The sequence below is a fragment of the Emys orbicularis genome, chromosome 3 (assembly GCF_028017835.1).
Source record: "Emys orbicularis isolate rEmyOrb1 chromosome 3, rEmyOrb1.hap1, whole genome shotgun sequence".
Lineage (NCBI taxonomy): Eukaryota > Metazoa > Chordata > Testudines > Emydidae > Emys > Emys orbicularis.
Window position 1 is genome coordinate 123,575,560 of NC_088685.1, and position 21,768 is coordinate 123,597,327.

At 42.6% G+C, this 21,768-nt stretch overlaps 1 protein-coding gene across 4 annotated transcripts in view; it reads right to left on the reverse strand.

Moving 5' to 3' along the window:
• The window catches only part of WTAP (WT1 associated protein), a 40,503-nt gene extending 24,940 nt beyond the window's left edge, over positions 1-15,563 (reverse strand). For 3 of the 4 annotated variants that reach the window (XR_010561286.1, XM_065400553.1, XM_065400555.1), the window contains exons 1-3: positions 15,136-15,210; positions 4,138-4,173; positions 3,988-4,043 (exon numbers count right to left, since the gene is read on the reverse strand). Coding sequence is in view for 3 of the 4 variants with exons in the window: in XM_065400553.1 (XP_065256625.1) it covers positions 3,988-4,043; positions 4,138-4,167 (86 nt within the window). In the remaining variant the exon portion in view is untranslated. Of the gene's footprint in view, positions 1-3,987; positions 4,044-4,137; positions 4,174-15,135; positions 15,211-15,487 lie in introns of those variants that run through there. The other variant, XM_065400554.1, reaches the window with a different exon arrangement.
• Positions 15,564-21,768: the final 6,205 nt, after the last annotated feature.

The window sequence follows — 21,768 nt, forward strand, 5'->3', positions numbered from 1 at the left end:
GCTATTGGGTCAGTATATACGACCCTTGACTTGGGAATGGCGGAGGATAAGTGAGTTATAAAGGGAAGGGATCTCAATTTAAACCAGAAATTACTAAAATACATCTTTGACTGGATCTATGAATAAATCTATGACTGGGTTTGAACAGTACTTGCTTTTTAGGCAAAACAATGAGTGATGCAATCTGAAGCTGGTATTGCGTCATACATGATATGAATTGCATCATGTTATTCCTAGAAGTCATGGATGATGCAATCATAACGAAGCTTACATCACTCTGCTGAACAAATTGCCCTATATCAGCTCTAGAAATCATACAGTGTCATGCTCTCATTTGTCAGTGTTTGATTTTGCAAAGGGACACATTTCTGTTTAGCCAAAGTGAGCAGAGATGCCTCGTACTTGTGTGAACAGTGCAGATAACTTCTGCTATGTTTGTGGTGAAGTGACTTTTGCATCACAAAAGCGCAGTATAATCACTATGGTTAAGAAAGCCTATCACCTTTATTTTGGCTGCAAAATTGGAGATCAGGACAAGAGGTGGGCCCCACACATATGCTGCGACACTTGTGCAACAAATCTTCGCCAGTGGTTGAACAGGAAAAGGAAATCTATGCCTTTTGCAGTGCCAATGATTTGGAGAGAGCCAACAGATCATACCAGCAATTGTTACTTCTGCATGGTGCCTCCAGTTGGGAAAGGTGTGTCAAAGAAGAAAAAGTGGACTGTGCATTATCCAAACATTCCATCAGCTTTACGCCCAGTACCCCACGGAGAAGGACTGCCGGTTCCTGATGCACCAGAATCATTCTCACTTGAGTCAGACGAGGAAGAGGAAGAGGATGAAACTTCTGGTCCTGAACCGTCAATGTCACAGGACCCACATTTTCTCCCATCCTCCTCCTCTGAACCACACCTCATAACACAAGGTGAACTGAATGACCTTGTCAGGGATTTGGAACTACCCAAGAGTAAGGCAGAGCTGTTGGGCTCCAGACTACAGCAGTGGAACCTCCTGGCAGGTGATGTTAGGGTTTCCATGTTCCGTGACCGGCAAAAGGATCTTGTCCCATTCTTCTTCATGGAAGGTGATCTTGTAGCCTGCAACAAGATCGATGGTGTGATGGCAGCCCTCAACATCGTTCACGATCCAGATGAGTGGAGACTGTTCATTGATTCATCGAAGACTAGTCTTAAAGCTGTTTTACTGCATAATGGCAATGTTTTGCCATCAATTCCAGTTGGTCATGCAGTCCATATGAAGGAAACCTATGACAACATGAAACAACTTTTGAGGTGCATAAACTATGACCAACATCAGTGGCAGCTTTGTGGCGATTTGAAGCTTGTTGCTCTCTTGCTTGGTCTGCAGACTGGATACACAAAGTACTGCTGTTTTCTCTGTGAATGGGATAGTAGTGCAAGAGATTCCCACTACATCAAGAAAGATTGGCCACTCCGACAGTCATTGGAGCCTGGGAGGAAAAGTGTTCAGCATCCACCACTTGTTCAATCAAGGAAGATTTTATTACCACCCTTACACATCAAGCTGGGTCTGATGAAGAACTTTGTCAAGGCCATTGACAAAACACAAGCAGCTTTCAAGTACCTCCGTGGAAAATTTCCAAGGTTAAGTGAAGCTAAGATAAAGGAAGGTGTCTTTGTTGGTCCTCAGATTCGTGAACTTCTTCGAGATGATGCATTTGACTATGCACTGCGTGGCAAGGAAAAGACGGCATGGAAAGCCTTCCAGTTAGTGGCAATAAATTTTCTCGGAAACAACAAGGCAGACAACTACAGGTTGTTGGTGGAAAACCTCCTCAAGGCATACAAAAGCCTTGGTTGCAACATGTCACTAAAGACACATTTTTTGCACTCTCATCTAGATTTTTTTCCACCGAACTGCGGAGCAGTGAGCAACGAGCACGGCGAGCGATTTCACCAGGACATTGCATCAATGGAGAAACGCTATCAGGGCAAATGAAGCCCATCAATGCTTGCAGACTATTGCTGGACAGTGACAAGAGATGCCCCATTTAATGAATACAAGAGACAAGCCAAGAAGCGCCGAGTAGACGCTGAATAGGACTAAACTATGTACAGAATAGTTTTTTGCCTTTTGTTTCATAATAAATTTTATTTATATAACCCTTTTGCTGATTTTTAAAGTGTTACATAAACAGGACAGGTGAAATATCATGTAAAGCAACCATAAACACATGAAAAGACCTAGGTTTACAATTTATGATTAAAACTCTACTATCTACACAATATACATAGACATAAAATGTAAAAACTTAAATATCTTAGAAACAGTAGCCAATCAGTTGTTTTGTCATATTTGAATTCAGCACATCAAAATACATAATAAATAGCACATTTTATCTCTGAAGCAGACGACTTCTCAAAAATTGTAGACCAGTGTTATCTGTGCACAACATATATAGACTGCAAGATTCCCCACATAGACACCACAGAAGATACTGAAACATTTTAAGTTGTCAAAATATATAACCAAGGAAAGTAAGTCTATGCAATCCCTACATACGAGATATGTAAACACGAATATTGCCATAAATATTCCAGTATTTTAAAGGGGGGGGGGGGGTGTCCCAACATATATAAACATTCATACTTCAAGGTTGTGAGACACCACTTATGCATATTCCTGTGTCCAAAGACAACTCTGAAGTCATTTGCCATCTAACAGTGAGATACAGGCTTGAAAAAAAATCACTGGATGAAGGCCATACAATACACCAGGTGGTTGTGGTGGGGTGCAGTCACCAGCAAGGTTCAGCAGTAACAGCCTGGTGAAAAACCCAACCCTACGACTTCCAGCTGCTTGAAGGGGGGAGGGTATTCCAACCCAGGGTGAATTCCCTTCATTAGGGCTGATCTACATACAATATCTGCAATGATTTAACTAAAATTGTTTTTTAAATCTATTTACTTAAACCAACCTTCATCCCTGTATTGACACAAAATCCCAACTGTGTGGACACAGTTAAATTTGTTTACAACTGGATTGTGCTCATCACAGGGCCTGACACTGGGATAAGTGAACAGATTTAAGTTAAACTGTTGCAACTTTTACAATTACAAAAACCTATTAGCCAGAATCTGAGAACACCTGACCAATCTGAAATACTCCCACTTAATGGCTGGGGAAAGGGACTTCTTTCTCTTCCCCATATAGTCAGTCTCTTCTGCTCTCTCCAGTCTGATTTTGATGTTCCCTCCTTCGGAACAAATACACTGAAACTATTCAGACAGCTTTCCATAACAGTAGAGGAAAAAACACAAGATTGTTGGTTTCAGTGCTGGCTAAAGAACTCCCAATAGCAGTAGTGAAACGGATCAATTTTGCCAATCTCACTCAGCTGCTACTTGGGAAAAATATTAAGCAGCTGAGGTACAGAAAAACGTATGCAGGCTCAGGAAGACAGCACTGCATCAGTTTATATTTGATCCACATTCAACAAATCCTTATGGGGTGTGAAGACCGCCAGAAATTTGTTTTTAAATAAAAAGCTTAAATTACATAGTTTCCAGCTGCTTAACTCTCCCTACTCACCAATACTAATATGCTATTTACAATTAAAGTGGATTTTTTTTTTTAAACCCTGATAACTTCAAGGACATATTTACAGATACTGACAAATGCTTTCAAGAGTGACTAGTGATTTCAGGTGCCTCAGTTCTGGGTATTTAAGCTGAGACACCTTTAAAGAGGCCTGATTTTCAGAGGGTGGAGAGCAGCAATATGAGAAATCAAACCCTTTTAATATGTTTCGAGTTGGACACAAAAACATCAAATCACTTTGAAAATCTTGGCCACTGTCAACTATCAAATTACAAGTATTGCTACATGGTGGGCTTTATGAAAAGCAGTTTGGACAGAGTGGTACATTTCCCATTAGGATTTGAGAGAAGTCCCATTTAAAAAAGTTTGTTTATACAGTAGAAACCCATTTATTACTTTACCTTAGGATCAGTTCATCTCTACCCAAAACCTTAAAGTCTGTTTCACTAAGGCGAACCTGCAAAGTAAAAACAAAAACAAAAAAACCAATGTAACTGTCACTGCTACCAACAAAACAAGGGGAAAAAAACGTGAAAAAATTTCAAACTTACCTTCTTTGGGAGAGGTTCTTCATTAGTCATTGTGAACTGAGGAAGAAAAACAAACATTACTTAGTCTGATTTGGTCCAGTTACTGAGTTCAGAAAGTTAGCCCATCTTTGCATTCCCAGCCTTGATATAAAAAAAAAAACCATCAGTGAGGTCAGATGCTGAAGTACACAACATCTGTTTGACAACAAGCCACCATAACCATGCTGGTCACTCTTCCAGCACAAACATCAGGAGGTAGAATTCAAGTAACATTTTATTTTGGTGATACTATTGATACTGGTATTACAGTTATTTTTACTGTGACTAACAAAAGAATGGTCTGATAAAATTGGAAATTGTCTTGTGTTTATTCTCATTTCTATTTTCACAAGTGTAGTTTGAAAACTCTACATAGACGCTTACATATTTAAGCAAACATCTATAATTTTGCTATTAACCCTGGTGATAACTGGAAGAGTATTCTCTGGAGGTTAATACTTATTTCCGCCATACATATGCACAGTTTACTCTCCTAGTGAGACAGTTTGCAACTTTATTCTGTAGTACTGCTACCAATGTTTATGAAATGCAAAGTCCTCAGAAGAAGTCTCTCTCTCTCTAACGGGTCATGCCTTGTAGCGACAGGTGTAATGACAGGCATAACAAAACCTAATAGGCAAAGGTCAAATACCATAAGAGGCAATGGAAAAACCACTGCCAAAATAGAGGATCACTTACTTAAAACTTTTTGGTTGGTTATAGTGTTTTAGAAGAAATACAGGAGCTCAATAGAAGGTCATAAACAGCAAAGATAGCAGTTTCAGGTCTTTTATATTTTAATTTATGCACAATATTAATTTCTTTGGCAGTCTACTACTGCAATGGTAAGTCAGTCACAGGCCAATCTAGTTAAACAGGGTTTATCACAAAAAAATTTTGGTGGCCTCAGAGTGCGGCCACCACCTCTTGCTGGAGGCCACTTTATTTGTTTTTCGAAAGTTAAATTAAGATTTTAGGAAAAATTGTCAAATATGAATATCCAATTCACTGCCATTTATTTATGTAGGTTTGTTTGCAGACTCAGTAATAAAAATTAATGTAGTTGTTTCTATTTACTGGACCTCAACAGAATAGAAACAAATAAGGTGCCTTGCATGTTCTTGGTTTTTGGGGAGATGTATAAGGAGCCAAGGGAGGCAGCAGGGGCTTGGTGGAATGGATGGGGGTCCAAGGGAGGCAGCAGAGGCTAGGGCAATGGGGTGGGGGGTGAGCCTGCAGCTGGAGCCTGGGGACCAGAGGCCTGCAGCTGCGCCACCAAAGTGCAGGGCTGGAGGACACAGCAGGGACCAGGAATGATGGAGGGGTGGGCCCAGGGCCAGCACCCGCTGCCACGTGGCTGAGGCCTGAAACCCTGCAGCCAGGGGATGGAGCCCACTGCCTTCCTCCCAGGGCTGAAGCTGAAAGCCAGAAGCCCGTGCCCTACCACCCCCAGGAAGGTGGGGTACTCACACTGGCTGCCTGCTTCTCAGGTGTTTATGGCTCCAGGTGGGGGCAGGGCCCAAGCCCTGCTGACAGTGCCAGAGGAAAGGCCCCTGTTTTGTCTCCCTCCCTCCCACCCCAATCACCATCCAGGAGGCTGTGGCTGCACGAAAAGCCCCTGGTGGTTGCATCTGAGAAACACTGAAGTAGCTCCTGAGTAACATTAAGGCCTTGGCTACACTCTGGAATTCACAGCGCTGCCGCGGCAGCGCTGTGAAGCGTGAGTGTAGTCGCGCCGCCAGCACTGCAGGAGCTCTCTCGCAGCGCTGTAAGTACGCCACCTCTCCGAGGGGAGTAGCTTGCAGTGCTGCGAGTGAGCGTGCAGCGCTGCAGGCTCTGATCACACTGGCGCTTTACAGCGCTGCACTCGCTGTGCTCGGGGGGGGGGGGTGGAGGGTGTTTTCACACCCCTGAGTGCAGCAAGTTGCAGCGCTGTACAGCGCCAGTGTAGCCAAGGCCTTAGCCTGTTTGGAAAGTGGCTGATGATTTAAAAGGGTTATAGACTCCCTTTGTTTCAAATCAATTTGCCGGAGAAAAGCCACTAATTCCACACTGACTCAACTCAGGGGAAGTAGTTTATGAACAAACACACACACAGTTGAAGGATAAAACAAAACTAAAATTTTCAATTTAACTAGGATACCCCAATCTGTTATGCTCGAACCTCTCTGCAACACTTCAACATTAAATAACCTCTAAGTACCTCCCATGATTATTTTTTTTGACACAAGTTTTAACAATAGGTTGAAATTTTAACCAATTCTAACCTGGGGGGACAGGGAAAAGGGGACAGAGAGAGACTCCAGCTTTCCACAGGCCAAATAAGTCTTTTAAAGAACAAAAAAGAAAGACTGATCCCCTCCTCCCTCTGAAGGAAAGCTTCAAAACTAGAAAGCTGCTGTGATTTAGATGGAAGGGAAAGAAGTATAGCCACCAGAAAAGCATTTGTGGAGCAGGAAAGATGCTATGCAGTTGGAAGCAGCTCTACTTTGTTTATAAAAAAAAAAAAAAAAAAGTGGAGTGCAAGAGCTCCTTTGCCAAACACTGAGATTCTGTTCTCAAAGACCCCTAGTTAAAGGGCAGCAACAGAAAAACATTCCCCAAGAGTGTTTAATAAAAAGGAAATAATGGTGCAACAGTTCTGTTTTCCCAGGGAAACTTTTCAAGACTGCATCAGTAAGTATCATTAACTTGTCCATTATACTACTGATGCACAGAAAAAGCAACCATATTTTGGCTAATAGGTTTTCATTAGTTTTGCAAGACTGATCTAATAGATACCGGAGAGTTTTACTAAAAAAAATTGCTTGGTTCCCAGAAAGTATGTTCATCTGATTTTACTTTTATTTCTTTAGTATGTATTATTGTTTTAAGTGCGGAGGGTGGGAAGTAAAGGGAACTTGTTTAGATAGTAATTCATCTCAGGTGCACAGTTCAGTTCTCACAGATAATGTGCCTTTTAAAAGTTTTAGAGTTGAATGGCTAAGGAAAGAGGGTCATCAAATCACTTGCCCAAGGTGAACCTCTAAGGCACCCAGTTTCTCTAATCATTGCATTTTATTATAACACTGGAAGTGTTAACATGTTTGTCCTATAATCTGGTATTCATTAAAATGGGCTCTAGTCTATTATGAAATAAAGTCTATGGCTATGTCTGTACTACAGACTTTTGCTGAAATAGCTGTGTCAGTCCAGGCAGTTCTCAACCTATTTACCATTGTGGGCCAAAAATACAGCTCTCTGTGTTATGTGGGCTGTATCCACACACTATATATACTACCTGTATGGCCCCGAGGATGTCACATGGGCTGCAGCTGTCTGCTGATTGGGCCGTAAGCGGCCCATGGGTTGAGAACCACTGGTCCAGGGTATTGAGACATGATCCCTACCTGGCTAAACTCTACTTTTCCCCAGTAGATCAAGCTATACAAGTAGAGAGGGCTTGTCTACACAGTGCATTAGTGCACACGAGAGTGTAAATTCTCATGTGCAGCAGCGTGTCACACACTGTGTGCAACCTTGCTGACACAGACTAAGTTTCAAACAGTACTATGGCAACGCCAATTAGGGAACTTTTAGAGTGCACCAGCACAGTTCACGACACACTTGCTGCACACAAGAATTTACATCCCCATTGGTGCTCACTAACGTACTGTGTAGACAAGCCCAGAGAATAAACTATGGAACGCACCTTTACCACTATAATCCACACCAGGAGAGCTCTGCCAGTGTCATACTGGTATACCTACATACGTAAAACACATCTAACAAAGGCATAACTTATGATAAGAGCAACTTGGATTTTGACCTTCCCCCCCCCCCCCCCCACACACACGAGAGAGGTACCAATGATTAGTTTCCATCTAAGAGGTAGAAGCAACAGCCTTCTTAGCTGTCCTCAGGACCAGATTTATCAGCATGTTATGAGCAATAAGGAACACTTACACTCAGAAAAGGCAAAAAGATCATTAAGGGCAAGTCTATGCTTAAGATGCTGCATCGGCACAGCTACACCACGGTAGCACTTCAATGAAGACGCACTAAGCCGACGGGAGACCTCTCCTATCAACATAGTTAATCCACCTATACCAACATGGCGCTGTCTATGCTGGGGCTTAGGTTGGTATTACTACATCGCTCAGGGGGTGGGTTTTTCACACCCCTGAACGACACAGTTATACCGATATAGGTCTGTAATGTAGACCTGGCCCAAAAGTAATGAATGGTTGTTTCTTTAAAAGAAAGTGGTCCTGTGGTCAAGTGTATAGGTAAGTTATACCTACCAATAAATATACTTAAGTAAAATACTAGTCCAGTTCCAGTAATGTGGTTTTATACAGTTACAAATGCATGGACTATTTTTAAATTCATAATATAATACAGATTTAATTCTGTTGATTTTAGTGTTTTTAAGAGCTTAAATCTCACTTCTTTTCTAGTGCTCTAAAAGATATGCCTTTCTCCCAGACAGCAGCAAAGAAAACCATAAGTTTCCTTTTGTTTTGTTTCACAGGAGAAAGTTTAATTTTTTTTTTAAAATCTCAGACTTTCAAAGAGCAAATGCTTCTTTTGAGTGATCAGTTACAAAAAATTGAGTTTTTAAACTGTATCCACCCACTTGCCGTGAGCAAATTTTTTTTGGGGGGGGGGGGGGAGAGAAGACGGACAAGTAATCAGTTATCACGCACCCTTGTGGAACATTTTCAAGATACTTAATTAAGCCTTGCAAAATCATCATGAAGCTTCTTCTCTCCCTCCATTCCACACTATTTTTTAAGAACAAATATAATTCAAATACAGAAAGTGCACTTCCTAATAAAATGAATTTATGGTACACAACTGCCAAAAATATCTGCACTGATCATCAGAAATACACTGTATTTTTGAAGAGTTTCAGTCAGAACATTTAAGAAAGAGGTCATGAAGGAATTTTCTGTTTGTCGTCAAGTTTTCCACAGTGGCTATCAGAAACTAATAGTTTATTTTTAATGGAATTAATGTGAGTTTCTTCAGTTGTTCAAATGCCTTGTTTGGCCAACTACACTCCCAAATAAACCTTATTATTGATATTATGTGTCAGAGTTATGTCCCAGACCACACCTATGTAATGTTATTTTACTTTCACACTGCAGAGATCACTATTAATGTTTTGCCTTAGAATCAAAGTTTGATAATCTGGGATGCATACTGCTTTTTGCTTCTATTGGTGATGGAAGTGAATAACTTTGGGAGTGTTACTGACAGTGTTGTAGGGGATGTGAAGATGGCAATGAATGCTGGAGACTTCTCTTAAGAGTACAGAAATAAGAAGTTAAAGTTTTGGATGGATGGGAAGTATACTGCAGCAACTTAGAACACTGGAGGTTGCATGGTTATTACCAAAGTTTAGGGTGCCTGCACAGCCTAAATTCTGCTCCATTGTGCATGTGTCACAATACAGTAATTACATTAGGTTAGATTACACTTTCTTGAATTACAGTATACACTTCCACACCTTAAACAGATGTGGCATTTTTTAATCACTGAAGTGCCAAACAACAGAGTCCTCAAGTCATTAACATACAAGATATACAAGTATCCAGCACAGCCCTCCAATCTTCTGAAATACCTTACATTACAAAATGTAGTAATATAGAATTTGAGAAACTATCTTAAGACCATGGTGTGATGTATACACACAAGCAGCAAACCTTAACTTTGGCATTACCTAGTTTGCAAGCAGGGTGGATTGATTAAAAATCACTGATTTTAATCATGATTTACATTGACAAGCAGGAAACCTTGATTTAAGTCATTGATTTTAATCATGTTTTGCATTTGTACTACAGTTATTTTCCTAAAGAAAGTTACCAGTCAAGGAGAATCAACCTATTAAAACATGTTGTTTTGCAACTAAATATAGCCTTTGTGCTAAATTTGGCACTTTGCTAACTAGGATACATGATCCATACACATTTAAGCAATTATATAGCTTAACTTAAGTAAAAATTAAGAATTTGAATAAATGTATGTTTAGAAAATGGTGAATAATGCATTTCTTATTTACTAGGTGCTTAATTTTTCTTGTGACGTGTCAAGCTCTATTTGGATAGAAATCCAAAAATCAAAATGCATGAAGAGCATTTTAATGTTTTTCATTAAATAAAATTCTTAAATTTGTTATGTATTTAGCAAATTTATCAAAACATGCTTTGCATTTAAAACTGATTATATGTAGTTAGTGAACTGAACTGATCATTTCTAGTCACCATGTCATTCAATATTTTAGAACTAGTAGATCATAATCTCATCCTCACACCTACTTTTTATGCATAGATTGGAAGAGGAAAATGTATTTTTCAAATCCCAATTGGTTTCTTAACTTTCAGTGAGCTAGTCATTAAACTGAACTAGTTGAATAAACTGAAATGAACAGAATATTCTCTCTGCAGATGAGGCTACTGATGTCAAAAGTTGGTTTAGCATTTCATCAAACTCTAGTTCCAGGTGCTTAGCTATTGACTTTCACTAGCTCAGTGGTTTCATTTTCTTTACAACCTGACATGTGCTGCTTAATGTTCTGTTCTGTATTTAATTTAAGTGATTAATAGATTATAGAAAGTTTAGGTCTTAACATAGGTGGTCAATTTCAAATTTTATGTTAAACAGGTTTTTTAAATAAGCCTGTACTTAATTTAAATAAAAAAAATCCATTAATTTTTTTTAAACTGATTTTTATTCACCATTTGCAAGCATAATACTCCTAGATGTAGTTTTTAAATGATTTTTTTTAAACCAAACATATAGGCTAGACACTGCAAAACGTTCTAGATGAGCACCGAGTAAGGCAAGGGCTTAACGTTTTTCGTATTTTTAAAAACTGCACTGGCGATGTACTGTTTTCAGATGTGCAAAGCTATACTCGCTCAATGAAAGAGGGCTCCATAATTGTACATACACCACACTGCTATGTTAGCCATGCATAGAACAGTGGCAAAAAGTACTTAAAAGTTGCACCTGAAGTACAGTGCATGTACAAAGTGCAATTTTCCAACCTCTCCGCCTGGTAAAATAAAGACACTTTTCCTCAGAACAAGTGGAGATACTGCTATTCAAACGTTTAAAAAGGGAAGCATTTGCCACTGCGTCCCTCCCCCCCCCTTTTGAAAAGCCACCAAAGCCTTTTTGCTCAAACTTTCTAAAACTATCCATTTGTGTGCAGAAACCATGCTCTGAGACTTCAGTTCAATAGATGAAAATTTTGGAAAGAGCTAAGCAACTGAAAATGGAATTGTAATGGAAATACTCAGTCTTGGTTTTACTAATCGCTTTTGCTCCAGGTGTTGTCATCCAGAAAGACCTCAAGTTACTCTACATCATAGGATGGAACTGATAGTGGCCCCCTATGTTTAGGTTGCCTACCACTCCATTATAAAAGGCTCATTTATTTTTGTAATTAATTCTAACACACCTGCATTGTTTGGCACGTCTGAAATTCAGCAAGACGAAAGCCTTGGGGATAGGGATGTGCCTTTTGCTTGTCTCATGAAATGCATGAGAAGTTACAATCTGTTAGACAACTCTTTCCCATACGCTACTTGTTTGCCTCACGAAAATCTTAGCAGCATGCCAAACCAACAAAACGTGAACATTCTAAAACAGGTCCTAGTTGCTATACCAAAGCTGCAGTAGCAGATACACCTTGGAGCTGCAAAAGCAGTGGTGGAAGCACAGCTGGGCTCCATTCCTACAACCATCTCTCTCTGGACCAAGCACAAGGCTTTAGGGCAGCGATGGGCAAACTTTTTGGCCCTCGGGCCACAGTGGGGTAGCAAAATTGTATGGAGAGCCGGGTAGGAAGGCTGTGCCTCCCCAAACGGCCTGACCCCCACACCCTCCCACTTTCCATCCTGACTGCCCCCCCTCAGAACCTCCGACCCATCCAACCTCCCCCCCCCCCGCTCCTTGTCCCCTGACCACCCCCTTCCCGAGACCCCCCCGACCCTAACCACTCCCCCAGGACCCCACCCCCTATCCAACCCCTCCGCTCCCTGTCCCCTGACTGCCCCGCCCCCTATTCACACCCCTGCCCCCAACAGGCCCCCCCAGGACTCCCACACCTATCCAACCCCCCCATTCCCCATCCCTTGACCACCACACCCCAGAACCTCCACCCCATCCAACCCCCCCTGCTCCCTGTCCCCTGACTGCCCCCCGGAACCTCCTGCCCCTTATCCTACCCCCCGGCCCCCTTACCATGCCGCTCAGAGCAGCATGTCTGGCAGCCGTGCCGCTCAGCCGGAGCCAGATGCGCCGCCCAGAGCGCTGCCCGCGTGGCTGTGGGGAAGGGAGGACAGCAGGGAAGGGTCCGGGGGCTAGCCTCCCTGGCTGGGAGCTGAAGGGCCAGGCAGGACGGTCCCGCGGGCTGGATGTGGCCCACCTCTGCTTTAGGGGCAATGTACCGATCAGAGCCAGGCCAGGCCACCTCCACCCCAGCAAAAGCTACCAGCAGCTAATCAACCAAGTTGTTTCTCCTGCTGCCAACTACTGTAGTAAGAGTCCTGAGGCAATGAAGGATCAGAGTTCAAACCACGCTGCTATATGAATAATGATGCATGCCAATGATGCTATATGCATCATGTTAACACTTTTTCCTTTAAGACTACAAAAATTATATTAAAAGTCTACATTAAAACAGTTATTTAGGTTGCAAAGCCACGTGGCTCAAACGTTGGGAAATACCAGATTTAAATTTCCTGTGCAATCTTAATTCTCCCCCTTGTGTATATGCATAATGATATAACCTTTAATCTGATCATGTGTATTCCCCCCCTTACTCCCGGGGGGGAATATTATTCAGTGCACAGGATGGATGCACAAGGGGCTGAATTCATGTTGCATGAGCAACTGTACATCCGGCATTTCTTAACTTAGAGGTTGACTTTGCAACCTAAATAGCTAACTTTCTCTTAATAGTTTTTTTGTACACATTATATATATATTTCACCCTATTACTGAAACATGGAAGACTTTCTGCATCAGCAATACTTCACAGTAACTTAGCAATTTAAACTTGAGAGGTTTAGATATACAGAGCAGATTGATAGCAGTACCCCACTAGTCAACATTTTGAGATGCATTAAGTAATTCCTCAAAACTACTGGCACCTCTACAGCAGCATGAAGGAGTGTCAGAAGCCAACCTAAATTTGTTTTATGTCTTTGAATGCTGATTGGCTGTTTTAAATTGCTTATTATTTTGTCAGTATATGTACCTGGATATGGGGAAAATAAATAAATAAATCAGTAAAGCAACAATCCTATAAACACTTAAGCATGAGGTACTCTTACTCAATGTGTAAAGTTATTGCATTCTTAATTATTTGCAAGTTCAAGGCCTAAGGGGTCTTGTTTGTTATTTTATCAATTTTTATTATTTTAAATGCCATTAACATTCCAATAGTAAGATGGATAATGGACCACCATCTCCAAGACACTGACCACAGTACATAGACTATGATTACTAAAAAATAAGTTATTTTGTTTAAAAGCAAAGCACAAAGAATAAGCAACTTTAAATACTGTGCAATACCTAAGATGCCTCCCCTCAATTGGCTCTCAACTGAAAGAACATTCAAGCTCACTGCTAAGGTGATGGTAATTTTCTGTAAGAGCATGACCATATGCCATTTTCTATAAGAATAAACAATGAACATTCTTTTAAAGAATAATCTTCAATATGTCCTATTGAAATAAACACAAATTCAGTGTTTATATATGGTATAATTTATTCGCTATCATACTAAAATGTACATCTTAACCCCAAAATTCATTCTGGAGACAAATGGTAGCTTGTCAAGTTTCCAACCTTTTACTCTCAGTAATATCAAGATACCTTAATATTTCACCTATTTGTAACACATTAACACAGATAGTTGGAACACAGGATGGGTTTTTATTTAAATTTCTATGTAAATTCTTAAAACTTATTATTACAAGCTGATTATAGCAGCTGTTACTTTGCCATATTTGACACATGAACTAAAAGGCTCATGCCGGAGGATCATCATGTTCTATTTTATCTTACAGGCCACTTTACAATATTATGTCATCAGTACTGTAATATTTTACGGGATATAAAAGATACAGAGATAAAATTATGCAGTTAATTGCAATTGTTTTAGTTAAAACATTGCTTTACGGGCATTTTTTTTTAATACCTGGCAGCTAATTTTTATGTTATAGTTTGTGTAGAAACCACCACTACAGGTATCAGTGTCTCCAAAACCAAACAAACAAAAAATACAAAACAAGGCCCCGGATCTGCAAAGATTTCTTCACATACTTAACTTTAGGCACGGTGACTAGTCCCGCTGCCTTCCCGGAACCCACGCACAGTGCGTAAAGCTAAGCATGTGCATCAGCCTCCGCAGGCCGGGAACGCAAGTGAGCTGCGCCTCTACATGTAACCAGCGAACCCTGCCGCCACACTGAACAGGCCTTGGAAACCGTTCAGTTCTCCCGCAGGCGCCCCCGCAGCAAGACGGGCCATTTGACAGCGGAGCGCACAGGCCTCTCCCTGCGGCGGGGACACGGCTCATTGCCGGTGGAAGGGGGACAGAGCCCTCGAACGGCTCCTAATCCCGCCCGGGCTCCGCCCGCCCCTTCCTGACCGCTTTCGCCGCAACCTACAAGAGAAAACGGGGCCTCCCCAGCCGGCGGGTGGGGACAATGGACGCCCCCGGGGCCGGGCCGTGACTCACGCACCCAGCCGGGCTCTCGCCTGCGCCTCACACAAAATGGCTCTAGGTGCTGCTGCCCCTGCCCCCGTAGGTAACGGCCGGAGCCGCCGGGCTCGGAGCCCCCAGCCCCAAGAGCAGCAGGGCGGGGACACCCTGGTGCCTGGTGCCCACCGCCCCCGCTCCAGCGGCCACATCCCGCGCGGAGGAGAAGGAGGAGGCGGCGGCACCCCGGCAGAGGGGGAGGCCGCTCGGTCACTCACCTCCCGCTTGCGGCGCGGAGGCCTCGCTGTCCCCGCGCACCGACTGCCCGGGCCTGGCCCGTCACATCAAGGGCGGCACCTTCCGCACCCGCCTCAGCGCCCAGACCCGGGGCCTCCGCGGTCGCCGCCTCCCCCACCCCGCTCTGCCGCCCGCTCTTTATTTGCGGATTCTCTGCGCTACAAAATGGCGCCGAAGGAGGAAACGCGAGTGCAGTCGCCCCGCCCCCAGCCCGCCCCTGGGAGGAGCCGCTGCCGCCCGCAGTGCCCGCCGCGCGCAGGGAACTGGAGGAGCAGGAGCTGCAGCAGCGCGACCCACCGGCGATGCCCCCTGTCTCGTGCCGCCTTTACTCACCCGGCGGCGGCGCGGCAGTAGCTTCCCTTCTCCGGCTCCGCGCCGGAACTACTTCCCAAGCGCCTCTCCTTCTCCCTGCGGGGTCCCGGCCCAGAGCCGCCGCCTTTCCACGGCGTCTCGCCTGTTATGTGGCGGTTACCCTGACAGTTGAACGGACATCGCATGGGGCAGCCGAACATCTGATCGGAGCACGAGGGGGAGGGGGAGACGCGGAGGGATACCACCTGCTGAAGTGAGGCTTCGAGCGGAAGAAGACAAATCCAACCATTTTAGTCCGCAAGAAGACGCGGCGCTATTGGCCGCAAGCCTAGCGCGGGGTCACCCCCACAGGACCTGCTGACACCCCCCCTCCCGTGGCAGGCTCCAAACCCATCCCCCAGAGAGCAGCCGGGGGGTGGCGCTGGCAGCTCCCCGGCCTCATCTCCACCCTCCCTCAGGCCAGAGCAAATACTATGTCCACTGCATGGCTCTCTCACCAACAGAAGTTGGTCCAATAAAAGGCATGACCTTACACAGCGCGTCTCACTGTGACCACACGCATTTTTGAAGCCCCGCTGAACCGTCCTTTGGATTTGGAGGCGCCCTTGGTGTTGCCTTTAAAGGGTCACCAAAAAGATAAAACACGTTGAGAAGCAGTTACTTGTTGCTACTAGCCAGCTTACTAAACTAAAAGGACGTTTTAAAATGTAGTTTTTATTTTCACCTTTTACATTGTTTACGTTTTGCTTTTTTCTCAGCGTGTAGAATGGAAATTAGACTAGTCAGTTTCAGTTGTCCAGTACAATGTTGAATCTTCAGGCAGTAAACTGCAAGGAAATGTTTAGATCCTATTAGTGTTCAAACGAAAAAAAAATATTTCTACTGATTTTAAAATTTGGAAAAAAATGCCTAATGTTGGCACAGTTTGAACAGCTACTGTCTAAATTTCATTTTGTGGAGCTCTTTATGTGCTATCCATTATTTCTAGCTTTAAAGATGTTCAGCTGACAGAAATGTTCCCTCCCTGCTAATTCAACAAATAATAAAGGTTCTCTGGGTCTGATTAGGCCCTCTGTTACACCTATGCAACTGGGTTGTGCAGGCATAACTGATTAGAACTCAGTAAGCAATTCTAGTGATGATGCACAAGGAATAACCGAATCCATCCAGTCAATTCTCTCTCAGCTGTGTTAACTGAGCTCTGTAGCACTAGAAGGAGTAAAAAGCAGTACAAATGTATTTGTCCCTAGAGGGCAGATCTGATTGTGAAAATATATACAGAAAATGGATCTGTTGAATAAGAAGATGCTATTTTTACTTAGTTATTGTTCACTGCAAAACTGCACTTTAAATTACTTGTGTCCTTTTAATAAAAAAAATTAAGGGTGGTAGTGTGGGAAATAACCCTAAGCACAATTTAAATCAAAATGGTTTGTGCTGTGACCAGTATCAGGGGGTAGCCGTGTTAGTCTGTATCTACAAAAACAACAAGGAGTCTGGTGGCACCTTAAAGACTAACAGATTTATTTGGGCATAAGCTTTCGTAGGTAAAAACCTCACTTCTTCGGATGCATAGACCAGCATTGAATGACATAGGACTCCTTGGAAGTCCTACTTTAGTCTGTAGGTACCCTCAAAGTTTGAAATTAAAGAGAAGCATTTAGCTTTGATGTTGCCTGCTGTGGCTCCTTGCTGTCTTGCATACCCTTCCTCCACCCCCCACTCTCACCCCCAACCTTGCAGAAGTTTATTTCAAGTTCTTGCATTTTGTATTAAATTATAACATATCCGAAGTCTGGGAGGGCTGCTATTTTATCAGACTAGTTTGTAATATAAACATTGGTATAAGTGGAACATTGACTGCTCATACTCTACAAAACTGGAAATTTATATATAAAGCAATTAGGACAAGAAGTGGGAGATTTATACAATGGAAAAGGGAAGATTTCCCACTTTAAAATAATAATGGACAGTTATTTTAGGTAATTTATATTCCATACATAAATTATTTAAAATTGTTTTCCCATGTATAAATCACAGTTTTAAATATGACATCTCAAGATTTCCAGGGCTAGAAGTAAGTACTGTTCATCTCATTGGAAAACCAGGAATCCCTCTTCTCTAATGATATAAAGCTCATACCAAGCTCTGGTGAGTTGTGAGATGTTGGACTTTAAATCTGTCATTGGTACATATTGTCCAGTGTGTGTGTGTGTTGGGCATTTCTACAATAGGTAAAAAGAAAATATTTCTTTCTTGTTGCTGCTGTTTTTTAAAGGTAGTATGAGAATGCCTAGCTTCCCCTGGTTTGAGGCTCAGGCTGAGACTTTGGTATGTGATAGTGGCTGAGGCAAGTATGTATCTGTTACAGTGAAAAGTTAAAACAACGAGGAGTCCCTGTGACACCTTAGAGACTTACAAATTTATTTGGGCATAAGCTTTCATGGGCTAGAAACCACTTCATCAGATGCATGGAGTGGAAAATACAGTAGCAGTGTAGTGAAAAGTTAGATGCTGAATGAGTTTAGGAAGCAGCTGAGTGGAGGTTTTGTGGATCTCAGAAGTGCCTAAGTCCCTTTGTGGATCTGGCTCTTCCTGTTTTGCACTTGCTTTTAGTGGAAAAGTTGTTTTTAAAAAAGAGAGAGAGAAAATGACTTGAGAAGAGAGCGCCATCTGGCATTAGAGTAGAATCAAAAAGTCTACAATCGCCAGTATGCCAAAGATGTCTTCATCCAACTACTAATCTTGCTTGGCATCCAAGATCAGGCCTGTTCAGAGTGGTATGGTTATAGACAGTTTTAATTGTTGCTTGTAATCTTTTCATCCTCTTATCCTGTTGTAGGTTCTGTGGATAATAGTACATTGCACATTAACCTAATTATTCTACTGCTGAGAGGCTTGCAACTAGAGTGCTTCTTCACTTATCCAGCTCTGGATTTTTTGTTTTGCTTTTGGCTTTTCAGCATGGAGGCAAATTAGAAGAAAACAAACTTTAAAACATTTAAAAGCAAAAGCCTGTATATGTCAATAATAGATTTTTTTTTTAAACTAGAAAAGTGGTCTTAAACCACTGTTACTACTACTGTGTGTTTTCTTCCAGTATTTTCTCTCCCTTCTTGTTCTTCATTTGGGCTGGTCCTGACCTCTTCTATAATTGCATGGCATGCAGGTTCTCTAGGCAACCAGCAGCTGAGATGCATCTTGCAGAGCTAGAGCTGCTATTATATAACTTGAATAGCTGGCATGAGATGGTTGGGTCCACTAAGCAAGCAAGAGAGGAGCAGTTGGGCTCTGAGCATAGTATTGCTACAGTTGTCTCCTGCTGCCATGCAGCAAACACAAGTACAGTCCTTGCCAAATAAAAAGTGATGCAGTATTGCCAACCCCAAGTATTTAAAATTCATGAGTCAGACCAGACCCCCAAAGTCATGAGATTGTCTTAAAAATCATGGGATTTAAAAATAATAATAATAAATTTGGGGTTCTTATTTGTTGTCAGTCTTCTGAGCCGTGCACTTGATTTGTGTTATCAAACTTTTCTCTTAACTACAAGGGCTAGAAACTAAATAGTTGAGATTCCCATTAAATAATCTGGCTCCAGAAACTGAGGGTTTAAAAAGGGCAAAAGTTGGCAACAGCTCTGATAGCAGCTATGATCTGTAGCCTTGGAGAGCTAGGCAGCAACAGCTAAGAGAAAATAAGGGTCACGGCACTATTCAGAAAAGAAAATGGAAGCAGTCAAGATAGAAGGGTCAATACAGTTTCCATAAAGCACTGGTAGTCGGCAAGAACCTTAAAAGAGCAGGAACTGAAAAAAGGCTGATCAGATCATGAAAAGGCAGACTCTGATTATATTTACTGGGAAAAAATTCCCCAGTAGAAAGGAGAGTAGGAATGAATCAATAGCCCTCACCTAGTTCTATAGACAATGAGGTGGAAGGAGCATGGAATGGGGAACAGGCAAGAGCTTTTTCAGGGACAATGGGGAAGGGGTATTTTGTCTGTCACTAGGATGACCAGATAGCAAGTGTGAAAAATCGGGAAGAGGGTGTGGGGTAATAGGAGACCATATAAAAAAAAGCTCCAAATACCGGGACTGTCCCTATAAAATCGGGACATCTGGTCACCCTACCTGTCACCAACAGGAAAGGTAATCCAACAGAATATATGGATCACTGAAACCACTGGGCAGCAGGAAAGTGACATGGATGGTGTGACACATGAAGGGGGAGTAGCTCCCTTTTATGAATACCCAGCCAGCCAGTTAGCTATAAAGTCCTTCTTGGTAGCTGTTCTCTGCTTGTTTTACCTGTAAAGGGTTAAAATGCCTCCAGTGGGAGGGCTAGAACTTTTTAAAATTGGGGGAAAAATTTCCCTTTGTTGTCTGTTGTTCTCTCTGTGCTGAAGAGACAGGGACAGCAGGAATGTTGTGTAAGGTTTGAACTAGGTATGAAAAAATCATCTTCCATACCTAGAAGGATTCATTGGGACAGAGAATGTTTAGATAGACGCGATCAGGTTTATTTCTTTATTTTGGCTTGTGGATCTCCTCTGTGCTAACCCCAGATGCTTTTGTTTGCCCCTGTAACCTTTAAGCTGAACCCCCAAGAAAGCTATGTTGGGTGCTTAATTTTTGGAATTGCTCTTTTAAAATCTAGCAAAAGCCTAAATTCCAGATGTATTTTCTTTCTTTCTTTTTTTTTTTTAATAAAGTTTACTTTTTTTAAGAAGGATTTGGATTTTTGTGTCCTAAGAGGTTTGTGCATATGCTGTTTGATTGTGCATATGCTGTTTGGTGGCAACAGATAATTTCCTTTGTTTTCTTTGTCAGCTCTTCCCTGGAGGGGGTATGTGTGAAAGGGCTTGAGGGTACCCTACAGGAAGGAATTCCCAAGTGCATCTTCCTGGGTTCCAAAAAGGGGTTGGCATTTGGGTGGTGGAAGCGTTTACCAAGCCATGGTCAGAGAAAAGCTGTAACCTTGGGAGTTTAATACCAGCCTGGAGTGGCCAGTATTAATTTTTAGAATCCTTGCAGGCCCCCACCTTCTGCACTCAAAGTGCCAGAGTGGAGAATCAGCCTTGACAGACAGGCTTACAATGTGGCTACCGGGTGGGGACATCTGAGCAGAGGAAAGCCCAGGTTTGAGTTCAATGACTCTCTCTCTGCAGAGAGGGTTGGGCTAAAGGAATATCTTAGATACTAAACTGGAGGAGCAAGGCTATTCTTGTACACTCCTATTAGGCACTTCCAAAGACCTCGTTTAGAATTAGTACATATTTTCCTTTTGTTTCTAATGAAGGCTTTGTACCACAGGTAGTTGAACTCATTCTCTTTGGACAGGCCGTGTAATGACTACTCCTTTATTAGTAAATGTGTTTATGAGTATTTACAGAGGAACTAACCAGAGCATATAAGGTCAGATCCTCACTTGGGCTAATTAGATGTAGCTCCATTGATTTAAATGGAGCTACATGGACTTTCTGCAGATGAGGATCTAATTCATAGAGCCTACTAAGAAGACCTACAACACTTGCCTCTGATGTCATAGTGCACGTCATGATACTACAGAGCTGAATTGATTGGTGGAATGTGACACTCTGGTTGGGGTTTGTTAGCAATATTAAACAGATTCCCATTTACTCACTGTGGGCCTGTAGCAAGGCCAGAGTCTTCCCTGGGGACTTCCCACAAACCACACACAAGCCATTATGATTCATCTAACTCAAAGGGCAGTGGTGTCTTGAATCACTGTAGTCCATGGTTCTCAAACTTCATTGCACCGCGACTCCCTTCTGAGTTCTGACAACAAAAATTACTAAACAACCCTGGAGGAGGGACCAAAGCCTAAGCCTGCCTGAGCCCCGCTGCCCTGGGTTCGGGGGGCAAAGCCCAAGCCCCATTGCCCTGGGCCGGGAGGCCAAAACCAAATGCCAAGGACTTCAGCCCCAGGCAGGGGGCCTGTAACCTGAGCCCCACCGCCCAGGGCTGAAGCACTTGGGCTTTGGCCCCGGACCCCAGCAAGTCTAAGACAGCCCTGGCGACCTCATCAAAGTGGGGTGATCCACTTTGGGATCCCAACCCACAGTTTGAGAATCGCTGCTGTAGTCAGTCTCAGTTTTGGGGGAACAGTTAATACAAACTTAAGTTCAAAGCACAATTATTTGTACAATTTTTTGAGACAGACAAGGTGGATGAGGTAATATATTTTATTGGATAAACTTCTGTTTGTGGAAGAGACAAGCTTTCACACTACACCACCGAGCTCGTCTCTTCCACCAACAGAGGTTGGTCCAATAAAATA